Below are 21,193 nucleotides of genomic sequence, written 5' to 3'. Positions count from 1 at the left end.
AGGGTTTCTGACAGCATGATAAAATGCGAGAAACGGGCCCGATAAGGCAATCCAAGTTCGCACTTTTCCAACAACCTTTCACAGTCATTTCTGGCAATTCAGGTCAGACTCGGTAGCCACGGTTCCGAAGGGGCTGCGGTCGGGACGATTGATGCTCCTGTTCCTTCAGAAGTCGCCCTAAACCTCGGAGCGTCATGAACAGTTCCCGGCTCGCGCTCCGTAGTACGGGTACTCAGATGCTTCAAATGCACATCAGCCTCTTCGATAAACCCGACGAATACAACAAGTTTTACCACCCATAGCAGCAGACTAAAGGCATGACGGACTCCAGCTCCAAATTTCAACCTTTCACATTGACATTGGCAAACTCTGCAACTCTGACTGGCCGCTCTTACACACCCTCTGGAGCTGGCAAAAAGAACCAGCCTCTGCTGGTTCTGCTCCACGGCGGAGGCTGTCACGCTGGATACTACGATGTCGACGAGGACCATACCGCAGCCGCAACAGCCCACGCTCTCCAGATTCCCGTCGTTTCGATCAATCGACCTTGCTACTTGGGAACATCGTCCCTGTTTCCACTCCCAGAAAACAGTTCGTTCCACCGAGAGACTGGCAGATTGGAGCACTCGTACATATTCCCTGCCCTGTGGAAGACGTTCGGCCTACCAAATAACTGCAGCGCCATTGTTGCAATAGCACATAGCATGGCCAATCCTGGACTCTTGGTTGCAGCGTCTCTACATGCGGAAGGTGGAAATCCAGAATATCCTTTGGCGGGCTTGATAATATCCGGATGGGGATGCAGACGGAACTCGGATTCACAGGAGTTCTGGATCAAGTTGTCCGAGGACGAGCACAAGCAGAATCGACATATCGTCATGCTGAGTGATCCCAAGTACCGAACGACCGACGACAAGATGAGACTCTGCCTCCCTGAACAAACCGTGGAGCCACCTCCTGAAGAAGCGGAAGAATGTGTCATCGGACCCTGGGCGAAGCACTTTCCAGATATTGCAGCTTCCATTAGTGTCCCTGTTATGTATGCTGTGGGCGAACATGACTGGCTTTGGGAAGGAACGTTCGATAACGCTAGGGAGTTTGCTGCCTTCTTCAAGAATTGCACTCGTTTCGATGGAAGTGTTGTGCAGGGAGCACCGCATGCCATTGAGTGGAGCTACTACGCAGCAGGATGGTATGCCCGCTGCTTTGGATTCGCCATTGAAGTTGCAACACATTTGACTGTCATGAAAGAGAGTCCGTTCCGCTGAAGGAAGGTAGACAGACTTGGAACCATTACGAGATTCGTCAAACCTTTGTTAAATAACCCTAATTACACTACAGCTTGGGTACAACTCTCTGCCCGAAATGTCCATGATTATATCGACATTGATGCTCAGGTTCAAGGTTGTTGGAATGGGCGGAGGTGTTTTACAACAACGATATCGCTGGAACCGACACTCTCCTTGTTCATTGTCGAGTCCGAGTCTTGTTCGCTATAAGAAGCGCTTCCTCACGTATTCCTTGTGACTCGTACTCTCAGGCCATGGTATTTGAACCCAACTGCCTCATATGCTCTATGTCCACGTTCTGGGAGCAAGGCTGAGCTCTTATCAGTTGCGGAAAGTTTTGCCGGGTCACCGGTATCGACTTCCGAGATGTCGTATGACGTGCTTCTTGATCTTTCGCCTAATCGCAATTTTGGCTGCGATAGAACATCAACACGACAAGGCCATCCTCCATCAGCCCGATCATCAATCATGGGATCTCAGGACAAGCATCGTGTCATACTGGGTCTGATGACCTTCGGCCCGCCAGGGACTGCTGAGTTCGGCACCAGAATCGAGTCCAAGGACGAGTTCAACAAGCATCTCGACACTTTCCAGAAAAGGGGGTATAATGAAGTCGATACCGCTCGGATGTACGTCAACGGACTCCAAGAAGGATGGACGAAAGAGGCCAAGTGGCAGGAGCGAGGTCTGACGCTAGCGACGAAATGGTATCCTCGCAACCCTGGCGACCATGCGAAGGCCATCGTCAAAGAACAATTCGCCAAGAGCATCTCCGAGCTGGTCACCGAGAAAGTCGACATCTTCTACCTGCATGCCCCGGACAGATCTGTTCCGTTCAGCGAGACGCTTGAGGCTTGCAACGAGCTCTACCAAGCTGGCCACTTCAAGCACCTCGGACTGAGCAACTACGCATCATGGGAAGTTGCAGAGATTTGCACGACAGCGAAGGAGCGTGGCTGGGTGAAGCCTACAATCTACCAAGCCATGTACAATGCCATCACGAGAGCCATTGATGACGAGCTGATTCCATGCTGCCGGAAGTTTGGGCTGGACATCGTGGTGTACAATCCCCTGGCCGGCGGTGTCTTGAGTGGCAAGTACAAGAGTACTGCAGCACCACTGAGGGACGCTTCTCCAACACCGCTCAAGTCATTGGCAACATGTATCGCGAGAGATACTTCAAGGATGCGAACTTCGAGGCTTTGAAGTTGGTGGAACCAGTCGCCGAGAAGCACAAGTTGACCTTGCCGCAGATTGCTCTGAGATGGGTGGTCCATCACAGCAAGCTGAACGTCAAGAACGGGAACGATGGTATTGTCATTGGAGTCAGTAGCTTCCAGCAACTGGAGCAGAACCTTGATCACCTCGAGGAAGGCGAGTTGCCGTCAGACGTCGTGGAAGCCCTCGATCAAGCCTGGTTGGTTACGAAAGCGACCTGCCCGCTCTACTGGCGATAGATTGCACCAAGCTCTCGTCAACAGAACCTTAAGGCTCAACTTTATATACATCATTCGTTTCGACCAATACATCGTCAGATTCATGCCGCCAATTACGCCTTCTCCTCGATCTGGAGCTCTTTCTCCTTGCGCTCGGCCTTGATAGTCAAATGCTCCAAGTCACTGACTGGTGGTTTCAGTGAGGCTTTGACAATCGCTGGGATCGTAGAGTGCTGCTGGAAAAGCTCGTCCTTGATCGAAACGTCAGCATCCACAATTATAGCGTTGGGCGAGACAACCAAGCTTACCATCTGTTCGAGCGATCGGCCCATCGTCTCCGGGTAGAAGAAGAAAACGAGCAAAGGTATGCAGCCGCCGAGAACGGCATAAACGATATAGTACTGATAGCCCAGGCTGTCCATTGCGACGGGAGTGATCATGAGAACGGCGAAGTTCCTGAAAGTGATTGTCAGCAGTGGATCCAATTTAGTTCTGATGGTTTTGCATCTCACCAAAGCCAATGGTTTGCGGTCGAGAACGAAGTCATCGGCATCCTCAACCTCGCAGGAGCAATTTCTGTAACGTAGAGGTAGTTGCATCCCAGGAATCCGATGGGCACGAAGAAGTTGAAGAAGAAAACGAAGAAGACCGACGCAATCTGGGCCGAATGGTTGCTCTTCGGCATGCTGTTGGTAATGGCGAGGGCGGCCATGCAGAGCGACATGCCGACGCCGCTGAACATGAAGAGCTTTCGTCGTCCGAAGCGGTCGATGGTTGCGAAGGCCACGAATGAGGACAAGAACTTCCAAGTCAGACATCCACCGGACAAGATCCGTGCCGTCTGGCTGTCCATGCCCAGGCCTTCCTCGAAGATAGTCGTGCTGTACGAGCTGATGAGGTTGGAGCCACACCATTGCTGGAAGAACTGGAGGACGAGTGCTAGCAGGAAGCGGTACAAGTTCTTGTGTTCTCCCATGATGAACAAATCTCGTTTCCTCGCGACAGCCGTTATTTCTTCCAGAGCCAGCTCGATTGCCGCCAACTCGTTCGACACTTCGAAACTGTCAGGTCCCTGACCCCGGAACGCGGAAAGGCTTTGGCGAGCTTGTTCCAAAGAACCTTTCTTGGCCAGCCATCTTGGCGATTCTGGGATGATGTAGATCGATGCAATCAAGACCAGGGATATGATTGCCGGGATTGCCAGTGGCAATCTCCATGATAGAGAACCCGTTTTGATTTGAAAGAAGCCCAGGTTGATCCAAGCTTGCAGGACATATCCCACGCAGATGAAAAGTCCGTCAATGACTACATGCTGTCCTCTGTTCTTCGCTCTTGAACATTCCGACTGCCATACCGGGACTGTGGTCGATAGGGCTCCAACACCAAGGCCGAGGATGAACCGTCCGATGGTGAACTGCGCCAGATGGAAGCTTGTACACTCGAGAACCTCGCCGATGAAAGTCAGGATGGCAGCGAGGAAGATGGTTTTTCGCCGCCCGAGAGGATCACCGATCCACGAACAAGCCAAAGATCCAAACAACGCTCCCAGTGTGCAGGTCGCAACAATTACACCCTGATGAAACATGCGTTAGCCAAGCACCAAGTGTCAACCCACACGCTCCACCTTACCTGCACGGTGCTGTTGTCCGACTTTTGCTTCCCGGTAGTATGGATCGTATCAATTTGGGGAAATGTCTCGACCCAGCTCTCAATACTGAGGAGTCCACCAACGCCAGATTGATTGTAGCCAAACAGAATGAATGAGGGCAAAACAACCAGCAGCATCTGCGCCAGCTCGAGCTTGGCGCCGCGAAGTTCGATCATGTTGCCGGATGAGTTGAAAGAAGCGACAAGAAACTCACTGCAGCCAAGAGGGACGAAGCAAAGACAAGAACAAGGTTGGCGCAGCAAGGTCAGCGGCATTTATATGGCAGAAGATTCGCCATTTCGGCGTTTGGCGTCGAGGGGTGACTCCACGCCCGCGCGAGCCCTCGTGGTCGATATCACGCATCTCCACCATGGTGCCCCATCTGAGCTCACTGTGTGGACTGGATGGTCCCGCGGGGGCTCCACTGGAGAGACGACGGCGTGGAGAGCGGCGATAAGCAGAAACTCATGCACGCACAGTGGACTTTATGCTGGCCTTGTGCAAATGCCCATTGCAATTCCGTGCTCAGGAGAGGCAATGTCGAGGTCTCAAGTCGCTACGACTCTTCCCGACATGCTGGGCGGCACAGCAGGGCGGTCTGCCTCGTCTCGGTGGCAGGGAGAGCGGCAAGCGAGCTGAAAAGGCCAGCGCCGCCAAAGAAAGATTTTTCGTGCTGGTGCCGGTTGGGGATGTCCACTTCGGCACTTGCTTTCCATCCGCCAAGGCCGGCCCGAAGTCACGCCAGGCTCCGTCGTCGGCCGAAGGAGTCACTCACTGTACTTTATAGCCTCAAGTCGGTCATCAGAGTCACGAAAGAATTGGAACCTGCTTCTCACCGCAAGAAACTAATGGTCAGGGTCGTTTCTGCTCATGTCATTAAATTGACACAATACTACACACAAGCTGCGAAGCTCTCAAGCTTCCGCATCGCACCCGCTCGTTCCACGGCGTAGATGTCATGGTGTTTGCAGAAATCTATCACAACTTCACGGGCCTACTTCACTCCCATGGGATCTTGTTGTATGTCATGCCTACCTGGAATAGTATCGTAAAGGGGCCACGAGACGAACACCGGAGACGTTGTTGGCGAGGTCGGGAAAGTGGCCAGCCTGGTCTGCGGCAAAGTCTCAATCGACAGAACTTGCTTTGCCGGAAGGCATAAGGAGTCGGCCTTTAGGGATCACAGAGGCCCGAAACTTTGTGATCATGCCCTCACAGCGACTCGGGGCCCCATGATATTGATTTCCCCAGCAATCTTCCCCAACGGTCTCAAACGCAGCCAAGATGAGATCCTCCAGGACATGGAGGTTCTAGAGTTTCCGGCAGCGCGAGCGTATTCGTTCCGTTAGACAGAGGAAGAGGAGGATCTAGGCGCATGTTCTGGGTTGTAGCGGTGGGGGAACAATCTCTCCGACAACGTAGTGTTCAGCCAGAACGTTGTTCCACCAGCAGGGCGAGATTTCACCAAGTTGGCTGATAACGTCCGGCCGGCACCCTCAAGTACTGTAGCAACTGTGATAAGTGCCATGAGGAACGAAATCTGGTGGTGCGTACAGGTTCTCAGCCATCGCAAGTTATTTATAACAAACCAGAATTCCATGAACCAGCGCGTACTGACGTTCGGAATATGCTGACCACTCACGACAGTGGCCAAAGCCACACCATTCTCAAACGCGATCTGCAGGCGAGCAAGTCAAGCACAGTGGTCCCTATCGACGCCTGCAAGAGCAACTTCGGTTGCTTGGCTGCGTACTGGAGTGGTGCAAGTTTCTGAGTATCTTGTTCCTGTGCCCCTGAGAGCTCTCCATATGTCGATTACCTCACGGTTGTGGAATCGCCAACGACCTTCAAGGGGCAGCCAAAGCCATTGTTTCTTCAAGACAACTTGCAGAAATTCTCTACCTTGCACCGCCAGATCATCCACCGCGTCCCCCACTATCGCACGAAAAGCGCGAGGATGTGGGCTTATCGAGACTTCGGGGATGCTCTCCTCCACGACGTCTTTTCTAGCCTGGGGGGCACAGCTGCGGCGACCAACGTCGGCGATGCCTTGATCTCCAGCGACATGGACGAGCCCATTTGGCCACGAACTGCTTTCGTATTCCGTCGCTGTGACTTCCCATCCCGGTTGGTTTTGAGAAGGGGCGTTTCAGATACCTTCTGGATTGCGATGCTGACGAAGCTGGCTTCGAGGACTTTGAGAGCGTACGCTGATATCATTGGGGCTTACTGGGCTTATCCTCACGGCACTGGTAGCTCCATTCACTTAGCACCGAGACTGTCCTCGTACAGAATATTACCAAATGAGAGTTTCGTTCGTACGACACACAAGGGGAGCAGCACACTGGATAACAAGCACGAAGAAGCATTTCTTTGCAGAGGTGTAAATAGTCATCCATAGGTACAGATTGAAAATGGATAGTAAGAAACGGCTGACCATACATGACGAAGAGGAAGAATAATGATTCGACCGACAATGCGTCTGCACTCGCGCGTAGAACAAAGCAGCTGAGACCGAGTGGGAATTGATCAACCGACCGGTGAGGAGGCGCTAACTGTGCCGCCAGACTGAGCCTCGCTTTAGAAGCCGCCCTTCCCCTTCATCGGTTACTTGTTATCATGTCCACCATGGCTTTCCACTATACACCAGTTGCTACTGGAAACTTTCGACTCCTCAAACTCGCAGCACCGTACCATGGGAGAAAGCACGAGAGGCTGAGCTTCAGCATGGCAGAGTACCATATCAGCCAAGCACCTTCCTACACAGCCGTGTCCCACGTCTGGGGCAGTGGCACTGCAACCAAGGAGATCTTGGTAAATAGTCATCCGCTCCCTGTGCGCCCGAACCTTTGGACGTGCCTGCACTACTTGGCACAGTACAGAAATTTGAATCTGGAGGCCTGGACGCATATGTGGGTCGATTTCATCTGCATAGATCAGTCAAACGTGGACGAAAGGACACGACAAGTTCGCTCCATGGATCGCATCTTTGCTCGTGCCAACGAAGTCAGCGCATGGCTCGGAAATCAGAACGATCCTCGATACCTGTTTCTCCGAGAGGAAGCAGTCATGACGCTCGAGATTGACGATTACATCCCGTATGACCACGTGCCTGAACTTGCCAATCGCCCTTTTTGGAGCAGGATGTGGATTGTACAGGAGATTGTCTTGGCTAAACACGTGCGACTGCACATTGGCAATACCTCTATCGATTTCTCCAGTTTCTCGTCTCAATTGGAGGACTACGAGGGAGCACATAAGAAAGACCTAGAACGCATCTTGGCTTACGTGAAGGCAAGGAGTCTGGACGTAAGGGAGGTTTCCTATCCGCTACTGGAGCTCCTTCTGGATTTCGGGTCGTGCCAGTGTCAAGACCCGAAGGATAAGGTGTTCGCATTGCTTGGTATGATACCAGGTCATGAGCGGAGGATTCTAGATCGATTTCTCCCTGATTACTCTCTGACTCACGACGCTGTTGTCGTCCTGACATTGTCATTACTTCGTGAACTCAGCGACCAAGACATCGACACGAAGAAGGATATGCTATTCGATGCGCTCGGTGTATCGTCTTCGAAGAGCGCCCGACGTCGCTTATGGCAGGCGTCTGATCATGGTGCGTTAGAGAGAATCCAAGAGTTGCTCGACAGGAATCCACTCGACCAGGTACCGGCGTTCCTCGAGATTCACGGGTACAATTACCTCGATGATGTGGTACAGTACAGCACATCACAAGGCCGCCCTAGCACGATATCTTCACTCGTAACACTTCCATTCCGCGCACCATGGACGATGATGACATATCTATTCCAGTGGTCTACAGAGAGACGGAGAACCCCAGGGATATCGCGAGCCGAAGATGGGTCACTCCTGATCCCAGGCGCATGGGCCCGCCAACTCCTTCGAGAGGCCAGAGAAGAGAGAAAGCGGTCAACTCGAAGCCCATACGGGACATGGGAATCTTGATGGCAATATCATCAAAACTGCTTGCATTTGACTTGGACTCCATGCTCCGTGCGTATGCCTTGGGTGGTCTCACCGGCTGTCACGTCTGTGCTCGTCGACTCACGCATGGCGCAAAATTCTGGTCTCAATTCTGATATACTTAGCACATCCCGCACGGATGTCTCAAAAACAACTCCATCGTTGTCCTCGCATCCTCAACGGGACAATGCCCGACCTCCTGAATCGACTTCCCTAAAGGCCGACTCGCACACCTCGCCAACCCCGGCCGTCCACTACACGGCATAAGCCAGCAGTACAGATCCTGTGTATCGATGATAGACGTCCCCTGGCTGTTATCGTCAGCGAGTAAACCTTTACGATAGTAGAACGCCGTGCGATCACCGCTCCCGCCGTGCAGGATGACGGTGCGGTTCGTGAAGATCTGCTGCAGCCACGTCTCGACAATCTCACCTGGGACAGCGCCATTCTCGACTTTGAGATCCTCCCAGTCCACGCCAAACTCAGGGGGCGGGAGACTCACCTCGACGCCTTCCTCGACGGGACACGCGGCGAAGACATCAAGCACGACTTCCCTCTGCTCGTTGACGACGGTGACGTGGCCGATACGGTGTTGGCGCTTGATCTTGGTGCCTTTGATTTTGGCGTCGGCCCAGATGGCGGGGTCTTTCTTGTAGAGCTGGAATTCGATGTCCATGGATACTCGCTCGCCTGCACGCAGCAAGTCCCACCTGGGGACGGGTTCGTGTGCACGAGGGCGGTATGGAAGTGGAGGATGGCAGACTGGGACGTCTGCGGCCAAGTCAGTATGCGCGATATGCGAAGGCTGCATCGTGTGTGAGTTCGCTGCTACTGCTGTTGTTGGCTGTATGTGATGACTGCCGACTTACCTGAAGCCGTATCGGTGTTGGTGCGCAGCGACAGAAGAGCAGATTGACACCATTTATCCGTATGAATAGAACAATGGAATTATTGTTATCGACTCCCAACAAAGCCCATCAGAGCGGACGCATGTGGACAAAGACGGCAAGGACAATGTTATAGACCAATCCCAGGAGACTCATGATGAAGGTCCATCAGAAATCAACGACGGAGACGAAACTCAAGATGCAATCGTATGTAGGCAGACCGAATGAGTTGAGTGGTTCGTGGCATAAAGCCTTTTCAAGGATCGTTTCCGCCAACGTCACGCATGACCGAAATGTCCAGGCCGGAGTAGGCAAGTAGAACTGGGTGTCCGAGTGGACTCCAAAATCTGAAATACAGTTGATATTTGTGTCATTGAATCAATCTAATACCGAGGAAATATGTAGTACTCGTACAGAGTTTGCGGTCCCGTTGCTCCTTTACCCCTTTCCAACTCCACGTCCTATGCCATCCCAGTAGGTATCACAGGTATCAAAGTCTTTGTGTCGGTAGTCTGGGTAGTCTTCACTTTACAAGTCCTTGTTCTGAAGATCAATCGCCTCGAGCTGGATCTGGGCAGCGGCAGACTTGAAGAAGACACCGAGTCTCTCGCCACCAATGATGTACATCTCCGCAGCGATAACGTGAACGGCGGTGAAGACAACGAAGAGCTGGATCATGGCCATCTTGACGTAGGTCTTGATCAACCTCCAGCGAGCGGCGCGGTCGAACGAGCGCCATGCGTTGACGAATAGCTTCTTGTTGGCACCGCGGGCGGTGAGGTCGATGTCGCCGATGAGAGCCTGGCGGTCGAAGGGCACGATGGTGGCATCTTCCTCTGAGAGGAGGAGGGCCTCGATGCGGGTGAGGGTGACAGTTGCTGGGAGCAAGATGGCAAGAGCGACAAAGAGAGCGGTGGCAGGGACGGCCAAGAAGCGCAGGCTGAGGAGACCGAGCATAGCGCAGTCCTTGTGCTGGGCAGCGCGAACGACATGCTCGCCCTGGATTTCTGGCAGGCCCAGAGCGACAGCCACAGCCATTGGGAGGATCCAAGTAGCCTGCTGAGCGGTTGCGAAGACAAAAGCAGGCAGGAAGACGGCCTTGCACTGCTTGCGCGGGACCATGCGGCGCCAGAAAGGCTTGGCGGATGGAGCAGAGATCATGGAATGGGTCCAGGCCATGTGGAAGCGGGCGAGCATGACGGAGGTCAGGATGTACATCAAGCTGCGGCCGAAGAAGCCCATGCCGAGGAGACGCGCGAGGAAGTTGGTGGAGAGCGAGTGCAGGGCGTGGTAGACGACGCTGGCGCCCAGACCCCGCCACTTGGCGCGGAATCCCCCGACCTTCTTCAAGTGTTTCATGGTGGCACGGATGCTGGAGGTCACCGGCTTGTTGTTGATCAAGGTCACCTCCACGTCGGCCTCGGCCTCGGCCGGCATCAACGGCTCTTTTTCGAGCGGCGCATCGGGCTCGTCGGCGTAGGCGGGCGGCTTGTCCTCGATGATGGCGGTGGCGGTGGGCGACTCGATCATGGTGAGCGACGCCATGACCTCGCCGATCGTGTACTTGATCTGGGAGGGGGGGTCAGCATGGGGGTGGTTGCCTGAGGCATGAATCATCTCGGAGACGTACCGAGGCGAGGACGAGGATGGTCAGGACGGCGGTGGCGAGGACGGGCAGCATCTCCCAGTCGTGGATCTCGGCGCCCGTCTTCTCGTACAGCTCGGCGTCGTGCTGCAGCTTGGCCATGGTGTCCGGCGACACCTGGAAGTGGGCGTGGGCGGCGTCGACTCCGCGGCGGACGAGGTGTCCCAGGACGTGGCCGTGCACGCCCGACATGATGGCGGTGGTGTGAATGTGAATGTAAGGTGGTGGTATGCACAAAAGGAAGAGGAAAGGTGAGAAAAGGTGTAGTGAAGAAGGGAGGGAGGCGGTGGTGGTGAGGTGAAGTCGAGGTTGGCGCTGCGTACGCTGTTGCCTCGCAGGATGACGCCAAACGGCTGGAAGTGGCTAGACCGCCGTCACGTGCATCCTATTCTGGGCTGTGCTACAGTCAAACCTCTCTATAACAGTAGCGTGGTGATATCATATTTCTATCGTTATAACAAGGTATCGTTATATAGAGACATCACGTGTAGCAGTCTTAGCATTTAGCCTACTCTAAAATATAATAATATCTCCTACTATTAAAGGCTAACTACGGCTCTTTATTAGACTACTTTCTCGTACTTATTAAAGCTCTATAGCTAGCTACTATTACAATTATTAGATTGCTCTTTATAGAGCCGTAGCTACCTTAATAACTTTAAAGCCTAAGATATATATATATATAGTAGTTATTTAACCTCCTTTTAATCTAACTCCTTAGGGGGAATAGACTTAAACTACTAAGCTATCTACTTAGTAAGGTCGTCGAGGTTATCTATAATATCCTCCTCTAGTACGTAGAGAAGCTATTAAATACTTATTCGTTAACGAATAACTTACTATTATTAGAGACCTTATAACTACTACTTAAGTAGAGTAAGTACTTTACTTACCTAAGCTAGTAATATACTTTATTACTGTATATAAGGCTGTGCCTATAATATAATAGCTAAGTAATTCTAGTAGTTTATAATTGTTTAAGTTAATACTTTATACTAGGCTCTAATTACGAAGCGGATAGCCTTAAGTAGGTTTATTATCTTAAGTAGATCTCGCTCTTCTTTAACCTTATCTACTATATAACAGAGCTAGTACCGTCGATAATAGGCCTTAAATATAGTAATAATACCTTAATCTAGCGGCTAAGACTTACTTATTATATTTAGTAGAAGCTAGATAACTTTAGTATTACGAAGACCGTATTTAGTAGGTAGTGTATTAAGCTCGTTAATAGTAGTCTCGTAAGTACTAAAGTTATCTATAACTAAGACTACCCTTCGGCTACTTATCTAGCTATTAAACTAGCGAAGCTATTATAGTATAATTAGGCTAGTTATCTAGCTCTTCTTATTAGCTCGATAGGTGTAGTCTAGTCTCTTAATCTATACTCTAGTAATAGTAAAATAACGTAGTCTTTAATAGCGGCTAATAATCTATAGCTAAAGCTTATAACTGCCTATTATATTAATATAGTAATATACTATTATCCGAACCTTCTCTTTCTTATAGCTAGGTACTAGTACTGTTAATAACGTGCGATTAGGCACTATCTTCTAAAACAAGCTAGTCTTATTATAGTTATACTAATCTTTAAGGGGGTATTGTATAAGGCGTACTTAAAAGATTATAATATTAGCTATTATTAACTGCTTATTAACTCCTATAGCCTCTCCGTATCTTCTCCTATCCTTAATATTATACCTACTCTTAAAACTAGTAAGCTAACTATTACTAAAGGCTAGCTCTTATAGACCTTAATATTAAAGTAGCTAATACTAGTACTACTTTACTCTTAACTTTAAAAGGTCGCCGTTAATTACGAGTAAGTACTAATAGCGTGTTACCTACTAGGTGAGGGTATTTTTAAGCTCTACGTAGTAGATACTACGTTACTTCTTTCGTACTAGCTATACTACTATATCGCTCTTAAGGTAACGGTATCGGGTACTAAGGATCTTAGAGACTATTACTTGTCGGATAGGCTTATTAAACTAGCTCTTAAACTAAGTACAGAGCTCCTTTTATATAAGTAAAGGGCAGTCTTAATACTACTAGCGTAGTGCGAGCTTCTCTACCTCTAAAAATACGGTCCTCGGAGGCATGTCTATAACGATAGTTTAGTAAGCAAATCTGAGATACGATCGTTATATAGGTATAGGCAGGAAGAACGATATTTTGCAGTAGGAAAGTTAGTAACAGCTAGCAGTATCGCTATAGCAAGGATATCGTTATATGCAGTATCGCTATAAGGAGGTTTGACTGTATTAGCGCCACTTCGTGTTTCCTTGTCCTCACAGCCACTCGTCAACAATCCAACAATCATCCCGTCTTCGCTTTGTTGCCTCCTAAATCAAATATTGATTGACCTCTGCCCGGTGGCATGCTTTCAAAGCAGTCGTCCTCTGCGCCTCATGCCGCTTTGAAACGAGACCTGCAAAGACGATGTCCTGGAATACCAGGATCTGCTCTCCTAGAAGTCCAAAGTTGCCGCAGAACAACTGGAAAAATGTACACGACATCTAACGACTTCCTCGAGACAGCCATGCTGGAATCGCAGTGGCAAGTTCGTCGTATCGCCGGCAGATGGAACACTTGACACTATTGAATCCTTCTTAAGGCTCAAAGTGCTCGCGCTGTACTTTGCATCACGACTCGGACTGTGAACACGAGGCAGACGACTCTGCAGTAGATCTTGTCTATCCACCATGGGTTTTCTCTCCTACCCGTCGTCTCTGCCTTCCACATTTTGACGGTGCGCCTAGGTGTCACGATCTTCCCATGTCTGGGGCGAGGTTGGTGGTGTCCTTCCTCGAAGACTTTCGCGGTGTACCGAAGACGATGCACCGGCGAAACATTGCAAACGAAGCATTTCCAAGGCGGCATTATCTGCTCTTGCAACAGTAACAGAGTGTATGCAAGTATATTCCTTTCACGCCTTCTCCCCACCTCCATTCTCCTTCCTCTCAGGCTCCTCCTTAATACTATCCTCCCACAAACTATACTTCCTCAGCATCGGCCCCCAAACCATCAACACAACAATCAACCCCACCCCAAACAGCTCCACAAACGCAGCCGTCGCCCACACCCACTGCACCCCAACTTTCGCCACCCAGCCCGCGTAAAAGAACTGCACCGCAATGGAAAACGAAATCCTCCACACGTTCAACGCCGTCGAAACTTCCTGAGGGTAGGCTTTCCAGATCTCGATGATGTAGTTCGTCTGCGGCGGCACGGCAGCCACGGCGGCGAAGACGATGAAAACCTCGGCGAGCGCGAGGATTAGGTAGTGCCAGTGGTAGTACAGGGCCGCGCCGAAGAGGCCGCATCCGAGGGGACCGACGATGAGAGATGGGAACCAGGCCGAGTGGAGACGGGACTCGACGTGCCAGACGCCGTGGTTGCGTTTCTGTAGGAGTTGGGGGATGCGGTCGTTGACGAGGATGCCGTAGGTTACGCCGGCGAGGGCGCCGATCCAGGCCGAGAAGTAGAAGTTTGAGACACCTAGTGGAGAGAAGGCGTAGCCGCCTTGCGAGGGTGGTTCGGCGAGGATGAGGGGAATTTGCACGCCGACCATGATGAACCAGCCTTGGAAGATCAGGCCGTAGAGTCCAGCCAGGACGGTGACTGGGGAGAGACCGATGGCAAATGTCGCTTTCAACGAGCGAGTGATGTTGGACCTGCGGTTTGGTGGAGCGACTTTGGTGCCGAAGAAGAAGAGTGCCATGCGGCGAGCCCACCAACCTTGAGGGAGCGGCTTCCGATTCATCGGTTGTTGGTTAGATCGATCCCATCCAGTATCTTCTCCGAAGAGGAAGAACAGGACGGCTGCCAGTCCATTCCCAGCGACCGTCCACCAGAAACATATCGGCCAGTTGACGTACTGCACAATGTAGCCAGAGAACGTCGGACCGCCCACCTGGGCGATCATGTACATGGACGAGTAAATGGCATAAGCCTTGCCTCGCTGGTGGACGAAGAAGAGATTGGCGATGATGCCGCCCGTGAAGACTTGGACTGTCGCGCAGAAGAGGCCGGCGACGAAGCGAGAGGCGAGAAAGGAACCGTATCCACTCGGTCCTGTGCTGACGGCCGACCAGATGGACGTTACGAGTACGGCAAGGGTGGACCAGAAACAGCAGCTCATGACACCCACACATCTCACCAGCGGGACGAGGAGGACAGGGCCGAGGATGATGCCGCCTAAGACGCACGAGACCTGTTCACAACATCAACATGAATTGGCTGCACTACTTTCTTCACGTCCTTACCGAATACGCCGCCTCAGTAGGCGTAACCTGCCAATCTTCAGCTTGCTGCGGCGTCGCCAGCACATTCGCCACGGCCGTAGCAATCCCGCAGAACATGCCATAGACACAAATGGCGAACAATGTCCATTTCTTCACCGGCGACCAATTCTGCAACAAACGGTTAGCCTGACTTGGTTCACCCATAAAGTCTGAATCGACTTACCAACGGATCTCTCGGGTCGTCGCTGGGCTGAGGCACGAGCTCTAAATGCCCATGCGTGGTCATCTTGTGCGTTACAGGAGCCATGTCGTTCGGAGCCCGGCGAGTAGGGCTGTGTGAAGCTGGAGAGATGCCATCTCCCGAAGCGAAGTCCTTGTGTTCGGCGCCGGGGTTTTCTTCATCGATGGCATCTTTCTCCTTGTACTCTGAGGCCATGGCTTGTTGGTTGCAGTGGAGAGGTATCAAGATGCCGATCCTCTTGTGGCAGCCACGTAACTCGGCACGTTGTCTGCTCTTCGTAGTGCGACGCTACGGAAATGGCAACGTGTTGGGCAGTGGGTCGGACGCCTAAAAAGAGTAATGAGAGAGAATGGCGAGGGAGACTAAGAAAGCCTGCTGGGTGGAAGTGTAGAACTCAAGTGTATGAGCAATGCACATACAAAAAGAACATACAGTACACTCACGCTTTGGTCTTCCACCGATGACGTTCGCCATGTTGCATTGGTACTGTTCCGAGCGTCGCATGGTCTGCATGTCTTGGCTGTAGAGGGATCGGACATGTGCTGATGAGAGCCCAGCGGGAAGGAGTCGAAGGAACAGCTGTAGAAGTAGGGGCCGCGGACATGCAATGGTGCTGTGGGTTGGCCGCTGCTTCAGAAAGGAGCCAGTGAGGTGTCACTGTGCAGTGCATATGGGACGCCTTGAGGTAGTCCAGCAAGCCAGAATACTGAATGCCGCTTCTTGTGTGCGGCTGGGAGCCTGATGAGTGAAAGTAAACATAAAGGAATCCCTGTTGGCTTCACAGGAATTTGTGATTGCTCTTCCATGGCTCACTATCGTAATAGTAGGAATCGCATTCCTCCTCACCGCAAGGACGAGTCACCCCCCAAGACCAACCCACTCCTCCCAGCGTCCGCGGGCTTGGTTCCTGCCGCAACTCCGAGCGCATCTTCGGCGGCGTCGATGTCTCGCAGTAGTCACGATGTCGGTCCAGCTCAAGACGTATGAACGTGGAAGTCCTTCATACCCCTTTGAGAATTTGCCGATGATGGATGCGGCTGACGGGGCCGGCTCGTTGCAGCGGCGAGGACGCCACTGATGCAGTTGGGAGTGAATAGGGTTTGGGGTGGGTTATGTTTCTTTTCGCTCCAGTTTTGTATCGAGACGTTCTTTCTTCGACCCTGCTGTGATCCTCAATTGGGTGGACAGATTTGGCATTCTTGTATAGTATCTCAGCACTGTCTTTCCATGCCACAGCTTTGGTCCACAGCCTGGTTCCTTCAAGCAATTGGCTTCGAACTTCCGGAATCATTGCCCACATAATGCTCACGATGTTACCAAAGATGTCCTTCTATCGTGGCTCGAGCTTCCGGGGAGGGATTTGCTTGAAAGGGGCTAGCAGCAGACATCGACTCCCGCAGTTGAGATAGACAACAAAAGAAGGGGGAGAATGGAGCACAGTATTATAAACGTGTGTTTAGTCAATCTTCACCTTCTTCGGTCACGGCATACTCTTCTCTCTTTTACTTCTATAGAAGCAAGAACGACCCACGCAGTCGACACATTTTTTCGCGATAGACGCCTGCAAGACGAAAGTTTGGAAGCATCTGTCGTTGCGTAAGTCAACCACCGCCACAGACCGCATTGCCCTAGGTCTCGCCCTTCTGACCCACACTACCGTCTTCTGACGATGTTTTCATAACACTGATCAGCCTAACCGTACGCAAGGCGTGAACCCAAATCCGACCTGCGTCCAATTCCGTCTCTCACCCGCCTGTCCCAGCCTAAACAGCTCCCCAAAGACACCCTCGCAATGCCTAGCATGATCAGGCTGCGTCATCACAGCAGGAATCCAAACATGCTTCTCGCCACGTCTCAGTCGATCCAGTCCGTGAGCCGCCATCCGCTGGAAATACGAGCAATGGGCAGCATGAAATGACATGTGCGTGAAAGCCTCCAGCGGAAGTCCACGCCTGTCCTGTTGCAGCAGGAACTGTTCCAACTCTGTCGGGTTCCTGATCGGACGGGTGAGCTCTCCATCTTCGAACCATTGATATGGTGTGTGCAAGCCGAATTCAGGGGCACCCACTCCGCCGCCTTCGGTTCCGATCGCTACGCCTTGCAAAGCCTCGAGAGCGAAGGTGGAGTTGTAGCAGCGGTTTGGCGTCCAGAGATTGCTCATGACGTCCAGTGCGCAGTCTTTGGACATTGCTTCCTCCACCGACTGGCCGCATTCTTCTGGCCACTCGACTTGCAGCTCGCTGACAGTCGAAGTTGTGGTCCCATTGCCCGAAGTCTTCAACCGCGTAACCATAGTCACCAGGTAAAAGACAAAAGTGAGAGTGAACAAGACGAGATTGGCCGCTAATATCGCAATGCGGACGCGGTCCCATGGTCGTTGCTCCTCAGATGGCAGCGTGTCAACATCTTCATCCGATTGAGCGACTTTCTCGTACATCTGACCGGTCGCCAGTCGGTGAGGCATTTCTTGGCGGCAACCGGTTCGTTGATTGTCTGTGTTAATCAAATAGCTCACGTAGAATTAGCATCGGGCTGTTGTGCCCGGGAATTGGCGTGTGTGCGATGAAGATCAGCTCAGCTTCTGCGAGGCGCCGAAACTTGTCTGCGGCGCGAGACGCCCATAACATCACGTTTGCCAAGCATCCACCGCTCGACTCGCTGCTAGGTCTTCTTGCTTGCTGCCGGATTCCCTGACTGATCTTTTGCGGCTGACGATCCTCGCGGTATGTATTGGATGATGGCATAGACTTTCTACTCCATCATGGCTGCTTCGTACAAACCCCTGAACACCGCCGACGAGAACTCCGACTGCTGCTCACAAAATGGAGACTGGCATGGCCAACCACTCAGGAGATTATGGTTGTTTTCCTCAGCGAACCTAGTGTTACTTGTTGTCCAGCTCGTTCTTCTCGCTACCCATCTGGTACGAAATTGGGGAAACGCAGGGTCAACTGCAGCTATCCAGGCCACCTACGGCTTTGATGCGAACTACATGAGCATCGAATTCGAATACGATTGGGTATGGGAAGAAGATGCCATCGAGACGGCAGGTACCATCGCTCTACAGCGAGACGATAAAGGAGATGTGACGGAATTCGGGACGATAAGCATGTTCGTCAATGCGCACATTCGGGATGTTTCCTGTTGGTCTCCATTCTGACTCCCAAATGATAGGTTCCACGCCCTACATTGCGTTACATCCTTGCGCCGGGAACTGCAGAAAGCCTGGGAAGGAAAGCATGTTGCGCTGAACCAGAACGAGGACGCACACTGGCCGCACTGCATGCACTACCTACATCAGGTATCTGCCTCTCCAAGAACGACTGAAAGTTTGTGCTAACGTGTTCTTGACTACAGATGATCATATGCAATGCAGATGACTTGATTGAGCGACAACACATGTGGAACCACACGATTCCCTTTGTGAGCGGCGCTGAAGATGTGAGGCAGTGCAGAGATGCTCAGCGACTGTATGACATGTACGAAGAAATGAAACTTTGAGTACGTGCAGATGTACTTGCTCTATGCTCGAGTAATCAGACAGTCATCCAAACATCTGCTTGAACTACATCTCACACCAGTCGTCGTACTATGCCCGGCCAGTTCCCTCTTGACCCATTTGCCAGATCAGGCTCGCCCGGGGGTTTAAAAGTCACACCGTTCCGAGAATATGACCGGCCTTAATTGTGAAATAAATGGTTGGACTTCCCATCGAATCGAGCAGAAAATAAGACCTGATCATCACGGAATGTCGACAACAATGATATGATCGATAAGCTATGCACGACAGCGAAAGACCTTCTCGGCTATATGCCATTTCATTCATCCAATATCCGCCCTTAAATTGCCAGAATCGAACATCTTGTGTCGAGAAGATCGAAAAGCAAGATATCCAGCAGCGAGATAGCTCAGACCACATGCAGCCAGCAGCCATCCTGTGCCATGAACACTCCCTACTCTTCGAGCAGTCTCAAGGATTATACCACAAATGGCCGCAGCCAAGATTTGGGGTCCAGAGATTGCTGCGTTGTGGAGGCCATTCACCACGCCACCCGAATGTTGCGTGGCCCCTGACCGCATGCCAATGTGGCTAGGAATGGACAGGTCGTAGGCGTCACGCTCTCGAGTGATGCGGCCTATTATTGCAAACGGCAGCCAGCTAGTGATAGCAAAAGAGACTCCATTTGCTGTGGTCACTGCCATTGCGAGCTTCCAGCTGGATGCCAATGACAATATGAGCATCAAGGCTGCCGAGAGTCCCAGGCCTGATGACCAGAGCAACAACAGACTTGAGCAGCGAACCTCCTGGTGGAATCCACGGCGAGACTTGAAACGCCCTTTTGACTGGCTGTGTTCGAGGGCCAGCGGTAGTAGTATGGTCGTCGCAAATCCGACAATTGAAAACAGCAGTGTGACAAATGATCCAAGATGACTGCTTGTTTGGCTTTGAACGTGTGGTTCCGGAGACAGCGAATCTAGTAGGCGTTAGTGCTTGTAACATCCTTCAAGAAGTACAACCTACATAAGCTGCTGATGTGACTATTACTTTAAATTAGCTTGATATTGCACCGACAACAAGGAAGTGGCTGGGTACCTTGCATTGTAGAACAAGAAACCAAACCATCCCATCCAACTCAGGCTTTGGATTAGAAAGACTCGCCCCAGCGTGCCTCCAATATCTCGAGCCGATCGAAGAAGGTTACGGAGTGTAGCAGTCAGCGACTGCTGAGTTTGCGTCTTACCAAGACTTCGGGAACCTGGAAGCTCTTTGACGCCCAAGCAAGTGAGCACAACTGTCCCGCTCACCGCTACGATACAGACTGTCGACAACACTCGGAAGGTCATCACGTCGTCGAGAGAGTCTCCGTTGGGATAGTACACAATGCCGGCCACACATCCCACGATCTGACCAATTCCGGACAGCCTTGCGGTCCAGCTTTGGGCCTGAACCTGTTGACGAGCAGGGCACAGATCGAGTGCAAGTGCTCTCAACCCGCACTGTAAGGGCTGAATGGAGAGACTCAACGTGCAGATGGCGAATATGGCATATGCCTTTGCCATCGACTCCGCTATCTTCACATCGTGGTGGATGAGCGCTGCTGTCCAACTGCCAAGAGAACCCGCCGATGCTAGGATTAGGATTGAGAGGATTATGCCGCCGGCACCGACCACCACGAATGGTCTGCGTCTCCCGTAGCGACTTGGGAAGGAGTCGCTATAGGCACCCACAACTGGTTGCATTGCAAAACCGCATATAGCCGGTATGGACCAGATAGCCGACGTCCAGGCGTGAGTCAGTCCAAGCGCTTTGAGGTAGATCTGTCCAGTCAAGGCTCAGTAACTTGATTAAGAGCCGCATAATCTATACTTACGGTACCGTTGGAGAAGATGGTAGAGCAGACGACTTGTAGGCTAAAGCAGTCAGTCAGTATGAAGGTAAAGCCAGGGGTACGACCAACGTACCCTCCCATCCCGCTGGCCATGGCCAGTATGACACCGAGGGAAACAGTATCCTCTAATATGGGTTCCTTGATCAGCTCTTCCTCTTTCTCTTCACCGGTTAGAGCCATGGCTTCGACGGCGACATCTTCGGGCGTCAACATCACGGATCAAGTCTTCACCAACGTGGACCACATCCAAGATAGAGATGACTGTGATGAATTTCGGAGACTCGCATCAAGATGGACGTCAATGTCTAGATCTCGAGCAAGCGAAATGTGCAGTACTGAACGTAGAGTGTTAACCGCGCGGTAATTTTCGCGCAGCTCGGCTACGGATTTGCCATAGCTGTGTTTATGATAGAGTTACTGATAACGCGC

General features: G+C 51.7%; 10 protein-coding genes across 10 annotated transcripts; 4 read left to right on the top strand and 6 right to left on the bottom strand.

The window, feature by feature from the left end:
• Nucleotides 1-317: 317 nt before the first annotated feature.
• On the top strand, nt 318-1,268 carry M409DRAFT_20701 (uncharacterized protein; the record flags this gene model as incomplete). The annotated part of the gene is made up of 1 exon (XM_033805509.1): nt 318-1,268. One exon carries the CDS (start codon nt 318-320, stop codon nt 1,266-1,268), a length of 951 nt encoding a protein of 316 aa, XP_033670376.1.
• Nucleotides 1,269-1,757: 489 nt separating this feature from the next.
• Nucleotides 1,758-2,746, top strand: M409DRAFT_20700 (uncharacterized protein; the record flags this gene model as incomplete). Its single annotated transcript, XM_033805508.1, has 2 exons — nt 1,758-2,350; nt 2,404-2,746. 2 exons carry the CDS (start codon nt 1,758-1,760, stop codon nt 2,744-2,746), a joined length of 936 nt encoding a protein of 311 aa, XP_033670375.1.
• A 92-nt stretch (nt 2,747-2,838) lies between these two features.
• Nucleotides 2,839-4,549, bottom strand: M409DRAFT_20699 (uncharacterized protein; the record flags this gene model as incomplete). The annotated part of the gene is made up of 4 exons (XM_033805507.1): nt 2,839-2,976; nt 3,034-3,181; nt 3,238-4,298; nt 4,355-4,549. The coding sequence occupies 4 exons, from the start codon at nt 4,547-4,549 to the stop codon at nt 2,839-2,841; spliced, it is 1,542 nt and encodes a 513-aa protein (XP_033670374.1).
• Nucleotides 4,550-7,001: 2,452 nt separating this feature from the next.
• Nucleotides 7,002-8,336, top strand: M409DRAFT_20698 (uncharacterized protein; the record flags this gene model as incomplete). Its single annotated transcript, XM_033805506.1, has 1 exon — nt 7,002-8,336. The coding sequence occupies one exon, from the start codon at nt 7,002-7,004 to the stop codon at nt 8,334-8,336; it is 1,335 nt and encodes a 444-aa protein (XP_033670373.1).
• Nucleotides 8,337-8,608: 272 nt separating this feature from the next.
• Nucleotides 8,609-9,165, bottom strand: M409DRAFT_20697 (uncharacterized protein; the record flags this gene model as incomplete). The annotated part of the gene is made up of 2 exons (XM_033805505.1): nt 8,609-8,661; nt 8,718-9,165. The coding sequence occupies 2 exons, from the start codon at nt 9,163-9,165 to the stop codon at nt 8,609-8,611; spliced, it is 501 nt and encodes a 166-aa protein (XP_033670372.1).
• Nucleotides 9,166-9,769: 604 nt separating this feature from the next.
• Nucleotides 9,770-11,078, bottom strand: M409DRAFT_52717 (uncharacterized protein; the record flags this gene model as incomplete). Its single annotated transcript, XM_033812158.1, has 2 exons — nt 9,770-10,810; nt 10,872-11,078. 2 exons carry the CDS (start codon nt 11,076-11,078, stop codon nt 9,770-9,772), a joined length of 1,248 nt encoding a protein of 415 aa, XP_033670371.1.
• A 2,737-nt stretch (nt 11,079-13,815) lies between these two features.
• Nucleotides 13,816-15,569, bottom strand: M409DRAFT_20695 (uncharacterized protein; the record flags this gene model as incomplete). The annotated part of the gene is made up of 3 exons (XM_033805504.1): nt 13,816-15,102; nt 15,155-15,301; nt 15,357-15,569. 3 exons carry the CDS (start codon nt 15,567-15,569, stop codon nt 13,816-13,818), a joined length of 1,647 nt encoding a protein of 548 aa, XP_033670370.1.
• Nucleotides 15,570-17,061: 1,492 nt separating this feature from the next.
• On the bottom strand, nt 17,062-17,838 carry M409DRAFT_52715 (uncharacterized protein; the record flags this gene model as incomplete). The annotated part of the gene is made up of 1 exon (XM_033812157.1): nt 17,062-17,838. The coding sequence occupies one exon, from the start codon at nt 17,836-17,838 to the stop codon at nt 17,062-17,064; it is 777 nt and encodes a 258-aa protein (XP_033670369.1).
• Nucleotides 17,839-18,135: 297 nt separating this feature from the next.
• M409DRAFT_20693 (uncharacterized protein) lies at nt 18,136-18,875 on the top strand (the record flags this gene model as incomplete). Its single annotated transcript, XM_033805503.1, has 3 exons — nt 18,136-18,485; nt 18,549-18,675; nt 18,732-18,875. The coding sequence occupies 3 exons, from the start codon at nt 18,136-18,138 to the stop codon at nt 18,873-18,875; spliced, it is 621 nt and encodes a 206-aa protein (XP_033670368.1).
• Nucleotides 18,876-19,196: 321 nt separating this feature from the next.
• M409DRAFT_52713 (uncharacterized protein) lies at nt 19,197-20,977 on the bottom strand (the record flags this gene model as incomplete). Its single annotated transcript, XM_033812156.1, has 5 exons — nt 19,197-19,849; nt 19,897-19,913; nt 19,969-20,693; nt 20,747-20,786; nt 20,838-20,977. The coding sequence occupies 5 exons, from the start codon at nt 20,975-20,977 to the stop codon at nt 19,197-19,199; spliced, it is 1,575 nt and encodes a 524-aa protein (XP_033670367.1).
• Nucleotides 20,978-21,193: the final 216 nt, after the last annotated feature.

Source organism: Zasmidium cellare (assembly GCF_010093935.1).
Source record: "Zasmidium cellare ATCC 36951 unplaced genomic scaffold M409scaffold_10, whole genome shotgun sequence".
NCBI lineage: Eukaryota > Fungi > Ascomycota > Dothideomycetes > Mycosphaerellales > Mycosphaerellaceae > Zasmidium > Zasmidium cellare.
The sequence above is the reverse complement of the archived record's forward strand: the minus strand, read 5'-3'. Positions and strand labels throughout refer to the sequence as shown.